Here is an 11,268-nt window from a genome sequence, read left to right on the forward strand (position 1 = left end):
GCAAGGATACCCACCGGGTACTCCGGCTTCCTCCCACCTCCAAAGACATGCACCTGGGGATAGGTTGATTGGCAACACTAAATTGTCCCTAGTGTGTGAATGTGAGTGTGAATGTTGTCTATCTGTGTTGGCCCTGCGACTTGTCCAGGGTGCACACCGCCTTTCACCTGAATGCAGCTGGGATAGGCTCCAGTGACCCCGAGAAGGACAAGCGGTAAAAAGTGGATAGATAATTAATTTGTGTTTATCTTTATTAAATGTTTGAATATATTTAAAAGTATGTACAAACTATCATTAACTAAATGAGATAATACATGTAATAACAGACAAATGTGTTATTAAATGTGTCGTTTATTTATCCATTCATCCAACCTTGTTCTATTCATGTAAAATTGTATTTAATTATTTCATGATTTATTAAATATGTATTTAATTATTTAATGATCTATTTAATGATTACATTTTAAATAATTACTTAAACGTGACATTAATTAATTGTAATTGCAATGAAATACATGAGTGTCATTGAATGTGACAATCTATATAATGTAAAATTACATTTAGTTGTAAAATTTAATTTAGTCATGTTTAATTCATTCTTGATATAATTATATTATGATATGTTTAATCATCAAATAAATTAATTTGTTTTTAACTTTAATAAATAGATAATACATTTTTGGATATATTTTGTATTTGGTGGAAATAAAATTTTACAATTAATAAATTATTGATGCATTTAATTACACATTCATGTGGTATTAAATTGTCACGTCTTCCATGATTTTGCAATAGTCGTTTCCCCAAGATGCAGAAGGACGTCCGGAAGCAGTGTGAAGGTAAGAAGAATGATTTATTCAAAATTAGCAGGACAAGAATACGTTACAAAAGAACACGTGCGTATTGCACGAGAAGCTGTGGCAAAAAGACTAGCCAAAAATGGAGCAAGAAGCTTATCATTCTAAACTCAGATCAAAAATAAACAGGATCGTAACTGTCGCGGGTTGCAAACAAGACTGCCAGGCAGAGTGTGGCGCGAAGCAGGAATAAATATCTCTCTGATTAGTGACCAGGAGCAGGTGAGCGTCCCGGCCACTAATCAGAGGCAGGTGACCAAAATCAGCACCCATGGCAACAAAACAAAAAAAACAAAGGTGCTGAAACAGAAATAATCACCAACAAACGAAATATCAAACTAAACAAAACATGATCTGGGCAGTGGATCATGACAGTACTCCACCCTCAAGGTGCGGGTTCCAGACGTCCCAGAAAAAACAAAAATGTCCAACGTCACAAGAGAGCGGAGGGAGGACTAGGCGGTTGGTCGCCTGACCATGTCCTCGTAACCAGCGGGGAAGAGTCAGATTGCGGCGACAAGTAGACCACTGCAGCGGCTGGCGACGCGGGCAACCACGGAACGGCCACATTCGTGGCCTACAAGGAGGCGGACACGAGTGGCCGCAGCGCACCAGCTGCAGCCACTGTTCATGCCTGGGTCCTGGGCCCAGTTGCTGATAGAGCGGAGTGTCCATGAAGTGGCTACATTCTTGGCCACATTCTTGGCCAACGAGGGGGCCGCGTGTGGGCGCCTGATGCCCGCTTGTGCGTCAGGCAAGTTGGAGGTCGCAGGAGTGACAATGATGCTGGAGCTGATGATAGAGGCCTCGTGGAAGGACCCACTGGAGACAATGATGGCAGCGTCGTGGAAGAACTTGCTGGAGAAGATGATGGCATTGTCGTGGGAGGACCGGCTGAAGACAAAGATGGCGGCGTCGTGGAAGGAACAGCTGAAGACGAAGATGGCGGCGTCGTGGAAGGACCCGCTGATTAAACGCCAACGTAACTGTCACAGGAGCAGGTGAGCATCCCGACCACTGATCAGAGGCAGGTGACAAAAATAAGCACTGATGGCAACAAAGAAAGCAAACAAGGGTGCTGAACCAGAACTAATCACCAACTAAAGAAATATCAAATTAAACAAAACATGACTGTCATTGATTTATTTAATGTGAAATTGTATTCAAATATTTAATTAGTGAATCAGTTTTTGATTTAATTATTTCATAAGCTAATGATTTATTTAATGATTAATAATATATTTAATGATTCAATTAATTAATTTAAAATTATCATTTAAGTGTGTCATTAATTTATAACATAATTGGAATTAAATACATGATGTATTTTGAATGTATTTATTGTAAAATAAGATTTAACTATTTTATGGTTTAATGAACTATTGAGTCATTTATTTCATAATTTCATTAATTACTGATTTAAACATTTCATGATTTAATTATATATGTAATGATATATTTAATGATCATTTAGGTAATTATTTAGAGATAATACATTGTACTGTATTTTTCCAAAGTATGAAACAGGTTTTCATTTTAAGCGCCCTTTTAGTACATGTTACATTACTGTGGACCTTTTGAGAGCTTTTTTGGTTGTAAGTCAGACAAAAATCAGTGGATGCACTCCTCCCGCTTGCACCAGTGTTTATAATTCATGACTGGATATTGTAAATATTATGGCCCAGTTCACTCCATGCACTTGAATTTTTCACCCACACTTGTTCATTTTTAATAGATAAACATCCATCCATTTTCTACTGCTTGTCCCTTTTGGTGTCTTGGCGGGTGCTGGAGCCTATCCCAGCTACAATCAGGCAGAAGGCAGCGTACACCCTGGACAAGTCGCCACATCATCACAGGGCCAACACAGATAGACAGACAACATTCACACGCTCACATTCATACACTACGGCCAATTTTAGTGTTGCCAATCAACCTATCCCCAGGTGCATGTTTTTGAAGGTGGGAGAAAGCCGCAGTACCCGGAGGGAACCCAGTCACGGGGAGAACATGCAAACTCCACACAGAAAGATCTCATGCTACATAAATTGTATTTTTCAGAATGGCAACATAATCTTCAAAATATTTGTTAAGATTTGCAGGGGCGAAGTTGGAATTAAGGTGTGATTCGATCAAAGCCCGTTTTGTATGGGAGTCAAGGCTGGTCAATAAACAGCACCAATTAATTTCTGACAGGTGCAACAAACACAAAATATTGATTTTGTAGGTAAGACTAGCTCAGTTATACCTAAAACTATTCATACTCTGCATGGCCACCTTTTGAGTGAAAGTCAATTGTTATTTGATGAACGTGTGTACATGTACAGTTTTTTAGTTGGGTCACACAAGAAAAAGCGGCAAAATGTTGAAAATATTGTGATGAAGCGTAATTTCATTTCCCTGACAGTGTTGAAGAAGAAAACGGTTGCACAGTTGTAAAATATCTTGGTAACTTCTTGCATAATTTACAGGTTTTCACAGTGTAGCACAGTGAGCCTCCCCTTACAGAATAAAATATTGTAGTTTGTTTTTTTCTGAATTGAATACTGTTTTTCAGTTCATTTAACAAACTGCTGGCACTCACAACTTTATTTGGCCCTATTGTGTCTCATTTCGCATGCAGTACTAAAAAGAAAAGACTGAGTGTAATAACTAAGACATGACGTCTGCTTGTGTCGAGGTTGTGTACTCTTTTTATTTCAGCTGTATTGTGTTTTTCTGTTCCGCCCAGGACTCAAACAAGGGTTGCTGGCATGAGAGGCGAGCATGCTAGCTATTGAGCTAAAAACCTAGACTATCAAGTCATTACCCAGTACAAAACTTGGTTGAGTTAAAAATGATGAATACAATTACATAAGATGATGGTAATATTTAAAAAATGCTAATAATAGAAAAAAACATCCTCAATATTATTATTGGCTATAAATACATACACTATAATTATAATTAAATTAGTATGCCCTATATACTGTAAAATACTACTACTAAAGGGGTACCGTGTATTAGTTAAATACATTTTTAATGCAGCGAGTACCCTTAGGGTTGAAATGGTACAAATGTGTAAATTATATCATCTTCTACCCTTCTTGGTTGTATAACCGTATACTTCTGGACTCTTAAAGCGCAATATTGTACTTTGAAATGAACATTCCTAAAAATTTGCCTGTAGCTACAGGTTTGTGTTTCATACCTCAATTTTTGAGATTGTGTACAGACACGGGGATTAACATTTGTGAACATTTTACAAAAACTAAAAAAATGAGTCATATGAAAATCGCGGTTCTGCTGTATCCATCCTTCCATCCAATTGCTACCGCTTGTCCCTTTTGGGGTCACTGCTGCATTGATATGAATATTTTAGACATTTTGTCAAAGTGCAAAAAAGAAAAGAAGAATTAAAAATGCAGTACACATTGTATTGTTGTTTGACATTTAATCAGGTCACAGCCAACAGATTTTAGGAGTTTAAATTCAAAGTGTGGACTCATGTTTATTTTTATTCAATTTAAAATTGCTTAGGTTGCTCCGGATAAAACCATATGGGAAGAATCAGTGCAGGCCAACTAAACAGTGTGTAGGCTAATATTTTATTGTTATATACCAGTGACATGCTGTCAGGGGAGGCAAGTGAGGCAGTGCCTCACCTGCCAACAGGTGGCTTAACCATGAGATGTTCCAAAACGATGTAATAAGATAAAATAATTTTTCATATTTCTCTTTTGTTTTATGCTTTATATGTGATTTTGGTGTAGTTAATGTTATTTTTGATAATTTTCACGGTCAAAATCGCGGAAATTCCATGTTTCCTGATCAAAAAAATGCATCAGATGAGAAGTGAGGCAGACACAGGCGTTGCCTCCACGGCTACACACAGTGTGTATTGGGCGTGTGCATGCTCACGTGAAAAGGCAGGTCTTGAGGCAACAAGTACCTCTGCCTCAAGGTAGGGGCGATATATTGTTAACATGCAGTTCAATGCCTCAGCAGTACTTTGACTCGCCACACTGGGAGAAGTGGGGGCGCTCAAGCTTTTGATTGATTGAAACTTTTATTAGTAGATTGCACAGTACAGTACATATTCCGTACAATTGACCACTAAATGGCAACACCCGAAAAAGTTTTTCAACTTGTTTAAGTTGGGGTCCACGTTAATCAATTCATGGTAAAGCTAGCAGACACACGTCTCTCCAGCGGAGGCGAGTATTTTTTTTATTTTTTTATTTTTTTAACTGTATTTATAACAAACATGGCATTTTTATTAGAGTAAGCCAGCTTTTGTGGGTGTTTTTTGTCAGATGCAAAAATATTGTTTAATTTCTTGGAATTAAATTGATTTAATGAATGTTTCTGCCAATATGGAGGATTATATACTGCATCCAAGAATAAATACTTCTCTAAACTGGACTTAAAGACAAAATGAATGTGGTCATACAAAGTACGTTTTCATGGAGGATAGCTATTGCTGCTTCAGATACAAATACTGAAAGGTAATATACACTCACTCACAATACTTGATTCATTTTCTTAAAAGCAAATAGGACCAAAAAGTATTTAATAACAACTTTATCAAATAGTTTTTGGACCCATTTATCATATCATAATATCATTATGATAACGTTTTTATGAAAGCGAATAACTCCCTTTTTCCCCCCTGTAACTCTAATGTGCAACCTAAATCAACAATGACTAGAGCTGCACATATAAATTTAAGTTAAAAAAAAAAAAAGAAGAAGAAAAAAAAGTATGTATGCCTCACCTGGTGTTTAGTTCACCACACATCACTGTTATATACAGTATGTTTATTTTTTACATGCATTGTTGTCTTCTGGGACCACACATTTCTAATTTTATAAAAATCTGAAGACACTGTATGTCATGGGTGTCAAACTCTGGCCCGCGGGCCAAATTTGGCCCGCAATGTAATTTCATTTGGCCCTTGAGGCAATATCAAATTAACATTAGCGCTGGCCCGCCGGTATTATACAATGGCTGTGCCGCTGTAACACCGCATTCAGCGCTAATATTCATACTTGCCAACCCTCCCGATTTTCCCGGGAGACTTCCGAAGTTCAGTGCCCCTCCCGAAAATCTCCCTGGGCAACCATTCTCCCGAATATCTCCCGATTTCCACCCGGACAACAATATTGGGGGCCGTGCCTTAAAGGCACTGCCTTTAATGTTCTCTAAAACCTGTCGTCAAGTCCGCTTATCCTACATACAAACAGCTTCATAATGTAAGCGGCTTATACACAATTATAAGTGAATGCCATGCATAATTGGTCAACAGCCATACTGGTGACACTTGAGGGTGGCCGTACAAACAACTTTAACACTGTTACAAATATGTGCCACACTGTGAACCCACACCAAACAAGAATGACAAACACATATCGGGAGAACATCCGTACTTTAACACAACAGAACAAACACCCAGAACCCCTTGCAGCACTAACTCTTCGGGGACACTACAATACACGCTACCACCTAAAAGGTTAATTTGTTCAACCTTGGCCCGCGGCTTTGTTCAGTTTTAAATTTTGGCTCACTCTGTATTTGAGTTTGACACCCCTGCTGTATGTCATCTATTAGAATGCAAAAATGTTTCCAAACTTTGACTGGTACAGTTGAAAAGAGCGGGTAAATCTATAGCTGGATCTAGTCTTTAACTGGATCTACTCTTTATTTTATGCTGCCCTTTTTTTCGCTGCAGCTGTACATATACTTGAATATTGTACATGGTAGTTGGGATTTGTTACATATTGTATATATTATATAATAATATAATATGATATAATAATATAATATATCATTATATATTATATACTCTATATATAATATGTAAATATCAGTGGCGGGCCGTGCGTTTCCCACCAAGGCCTTCAGTGATGTCCAGCTTCAATGATCACCTCTCAAAATACATAATTTATGTCACCACATGACCATTGCTGGAGAAATACTGTACAGAACCACATTTATGTTTTGAACAAAACGGGTTATTTTCTGGCACATTTAAAATCAATAGACCCGCTTTAGCAATTAAAATATATCTTATGTAGTACTGTAAAATTTAAAATTGCAAAAAACATATTAAATGTAAAAAAATAAAGAAATTCAATATCTGAACTCACATTTCATCGCCGGGACAGCTGAGGTAGCTTCCGGGGTTGGCCGATATCGTCTCACAAGATGTAGTTTCTCTTTAAATATCCTTCTTTAAAAAGGCCTTGCAAATATATGTGTTGTCTTGTCTAATCATAAAAGATGCAGACGAAGCGTGTTGGCTGAGTTTACTCCACAGCGTGCTCGTCAATTACATCCTGCTGCTGGCATGTCTACAAAAAAAAAACCTAAATGGGGCTACTGCCATGCTTTTCACTACTGTGGCATGCTAGGTAATGAAGTTTTTATGTTACCAAGTTCAATAATATTACTATATATCTGCCTTAGGCCATCTAGAAGGCCTTACTGACAACAACTCGTGATCTGATTGGCTATCGCAACTGTCTGTCAAATGTTTGTGTCCATTCAATGACAGTGCACAGACACCCACATTGTTGATTCTGAAAGCCTCTGGCAGATTTGGTACAGCATGGCAACATAACCTAGCTGAATTCTGATTGGATAAAAACTATATAACCTTAAAACAGAACATGAATACTTTTGGATATTTAGGGAAAATCAATTCAAAATCACTTCTAGCTTTAATTATGACCATGATTTCTGGTTATGTTAGGCCAGTAGAGAAGGCCTTGCTGGCCCTGATGGCCCACCACTGGTAAATATTACATGTATGACATGCACCTGGGGATAGGTTGTTTGGCAACACTAAATTGGCCCTAGTGTGTAAAAGTGAGTGTGAATGTTGTCTGTCCATCTGTGTTGGCCTTGCGATGAGATGACGACTTGTCCAGGGTGTACGCGGCCTTCCGGCCAAATGCAGCTGAGATATGCTCCATCTGCCCCCCGCGACCCCAAAAATGGACAAGCATTAGAAAATGGATGTATGTTATATTTTATATTGCTACTATGGTACATTTTTACTCTACTTTTTGTTTTGGACCTCTTTGTGTGCCCTTGTGTGGTTTTACTCTTTCCATCCTTTTTCCATTTTTCTCTCTGGCACTAATGAAGGGTGGACGCTCCTCCTTTCCTCTCCCTTATCTCTCCAGCTTGTTTCTTTGTCTTGTCTTGTCTTGTCTTAACATTTTTTTTTTGCCTCTTTTTGCACTGCTCTCCAAATCAACCTTGGAACCATTTAACTGGCCTCAATGAAATTGACAAGATCTTGGGTTCGGGGGAACCTGCTTGTCGTGACGAAGCGGTTGTTGCTGGACACACGACGGACTCTTGGGAGAAGAAGGAGTGTCGCTTGCCTGGCGACTCTTTTCTGTCGAGGACGTGAAGATATCTACCTATTCGGAATTATGACAACAGGACATCTGCTGATTGGAGTAAGCGTTGCTCTGGTTTGTCGACAAATTGGAAGTTCCTGGCAGTCTTCAAAGTACCCCAAAGCTGCCACAAATGATTGGAGGATGCGGGAAGAACTGTGGACACTGTTGTGATTTGGATAACATCGGACCGTCTGCCCTGCAGGTTTGAGGACCAGTCATAGACAATTTAAAGTGAAAGCAAATTTTATTTTCACTCGTATACAAAACATTCTAACTTGGATTGTTTCCCTGGCTTTGAGACACTCCTGAAGGACAGTGCAGCTAAGACACAGCAATCCTTCTTCTTGTCTGTCATGGACAAACACCTGTTGTTGTTGACTTTGGACAAACGACTGCACATCATCAAGGCCGCAGAACTGAGACACACTGCAGGCTTACACACAAACATGCATCCACAAAAATATACGCTACACACATACATACCCCATCGCCATTCCCAATCCAACGCCCTCGACGCAAATCCCATAGGAGTGATGAATGGATGGTCCGTGCCTGAGAGGGTGCGGCCTACCACCATGACTTCGCATTCCCTTCCTTCTGTTGCTAGATATCTCGATATGTATGTTGTAATATGTATATGTGCTTTGCTATGGAGTTTTTTTTCCCACTCCAGATTGGACTCCCTTAGAAGCCCAGTCTAGATTGTATTTCTTTACTCATCCTTCCCCAGTGTTTTACCTTTCCCTCCATCTTTTACGGGGCGCCTTGTGGCGACCCATCAGCGTTCCTGTTCTGTAACCCTGTTCACTGTTTGTTTGTCTAATCTTGAACGCGTTTGTGCTGAAAACAAAGTTTTGTTTTACTTGTGCAATGACATTAAAAGACCTATCTATCCTATCCTATCCTTATCCTTTTCATCCTTTGTAACTGAGCTACTGTGTGTAATAATTTCCCTTGTGGATCATTAAAGTTTGTTTAAGTCTAAGTGTAAGTGTAAGTCTAAGTCTAAGTATAGAGTATTTGGGTTTGCCAATCATCTTAATAGGATTTGGGGCATCCTCATCCAATCATATTACATATATATGTACTAGGGCTGGGCGATATATCGATATACGCGATATACGCGATATATCGCGAGTTTGTCTCTGTGCGATATAGAAAATGACTATATCGTGATATTCGAGTATATGTTGTCACGCAGTTGCTTTTAGCTGTGGGCATTACACTACAGGCTCTTCTCACTCCTTCTTGTGTCTCCTTCTCACAGACAGCAAGCGCACAAACTTACACTCGTCACATTCTGTCACGTCATACGTCACATACGTATACGCCCTCACGGAGCAGTAGCAGACTGGGTAACATTAACTGTGATGCTAGCGAAGCCATGCGATTGGTTATACTAGAGAAAGAAGGTGCGAATGAAGGAAAGATGAATTCCCAAGAAAAACAGCAGGGGGTCCATCGTCTAGCAGGGGTTTGGCTTCAAGCGGGAAGATGTCAGATAGACAACTTTAAAGGCCTACTGAAACCCACTACTACCCACCACGCAGTCTGATAGTTTATATATCAATGATGAAATATTAACATTGCAACACATGCCAATACGGCCTTTTTAGTTTACTAAATTGCAATTTTAAATTTCCCGGGACTTTTCTTCTTGAAAACATTGCGTAATGATGACGTATACGCGTGATGTCATGAGCTGTTAGGAAATTTGAGCGCTGCACATAATTACACAGTATTTTGGAGATCTGTGTTGCTAAATCTTTTGCAATTTGTTCAATTAATATTGGAGAAGTCAAAGTAGAAAGATGGAGTTGGGAAGCTTTAGCCTTTAGCCACACAAACACACAGTGATTCCTTGTTTAAAATTCCCGGAGGTGAAACTTTACTATGGATCACAACGAACATGGACCCCGACCGAATGTCAACCAGCAGGTTTCGGTGAAAAAATGGTGGTAAAAAGTTACTTCTTACCGGAGATCAGCTGAGCTTGTGCCACCCATAAAGCTGCCGTCGACTTCCCTGAGACACTGCGCATCAACACACCCGTGGACACACACCTCCGACTATCAGGTACTTTTAAACTCACTAAAACACTAGCAACACAATAGAAAGATAAGGGATTTCCCAGAAATACCCTAGTAAATGTGTCTAAAAACATCTGAATCCGTCCCAATGCAATCGCGTTTTTTTTTTAACTTTTTTTTTTTTTTTTCCTAGTCCGTTGCTATCAATATCCTCAAACACGAATCTTTCATCCTCGCTCAAATTAATGGGGAAATTGTCATTTTCTCGGTCCGAATAGCTCTTTTTGTTGGAGGCTCCCATTAAAAACAATGTGAGGATGTGAGGAGCCATCAACATGTGACGTCATCGTCTGCGACTTCCGGTAAACGCAGGGCTTTTCTGTTAGCACCAAAAGTTGTGAACTTTATCGTGGATGTTTTCTACTAAATCCTTTCAGCAAAAATATGGCAATATTGCGAAATGATCAAGTATGACACATAGAATGGACCTGCTATCCCCGTTTAAATAAGAAAATCTCATTTCAGTAGGCCTTTAATTTGTCAAGTGTGGGGCACAAGCATTGCTACCAAAAGTCATAAAGCTAATAACTTTAATAAATACAGTTTTTGTCAATTGACTTAGTTGTGATTTCCTTTTCTGCATAAAAGTTTAAAATGAGCATATATTAATGCAGTATGAACAAGAATGTTTTAATGTAGACACATAGAATCATGATACTGCTGTGATTATATGCATCAAGTGTTCATTCAAGGCTAAGGCAAAATATCGAGCTATATATTGTGTATCGCGATATGGCCTAAAAATATCTAGATATTAAAAAAGGCCATATCACTCAGCCCTATTATGTACGTATGTATTTGCTATGTATTTTTTTCATAGGGATATCAAACAAAGAAATTGCACCAAAAACAAAGAAAAATTAACAACACAAAAATGATTTAAAAAAAAGTTTCTGTCCCATTATAACACTGAGAGGTGATGCAACA

General features: G+C 38.8%; 1 protein-coding gene across 1 annotated transcript; it reads left to right on the plus strand.

Annotated features, from left to right (window-relative positions):
* Positions 1-540: 540 nt before the first annotated feature.
* LOC133570056 (uncharacterized) lies at positions 541-9,236 on the plus strand. Its single transcript, XM_061922700.1, has 2 exons — positions 541-1,858; positions 8,140-9,236. The coding sequence occupies exons 1-2, from the start codon at positions 1,488-1,490 to the stop codon at positions 8,420-8,422; spliced, it is 654 nt and encodes a 217-aa protein (XP_061778684.1). The 5' UTR covers positions 541-1,487; the 3' UTR covers positions 8,423-9,236.
* Positions 9,237-11,268: the final 2,032 nt, after the last annotated feature.

Source organism: Nerophis ophidion, linkage group LG02, assembly GCF_033978795.1.
Source record: "Nerophis ophidion isolate RoL-2023_Sa linkage group LG02, RoL_Noph_v1.0, whole genome shotgun sequence".
Taxonomy (NCBI): Eukaryota; Metazoa; Chordata; class Actinopteri; order Syngnathiformes; family Syngnathidae; genus Nerophis; species Nerophis ophidion.

Excerpts from the sequence above, each read along its gene's own strand:
- LOC133570056 (XM_061922700.1), top strand. The coding sequence starts at position 1,488 with ATGCCTGGGTCCTGGGCCCAGTTGCTGATAGAGCGGAGTGTCCATGAA. Across the intron at positions 1,859-8,139 it reads CGTAACTGTCACAGGAGCAG|ATCTTGGGTTCGGGGGAACC; the intron begins GTGAGCATCCCG and ends GAAATTGACAAG.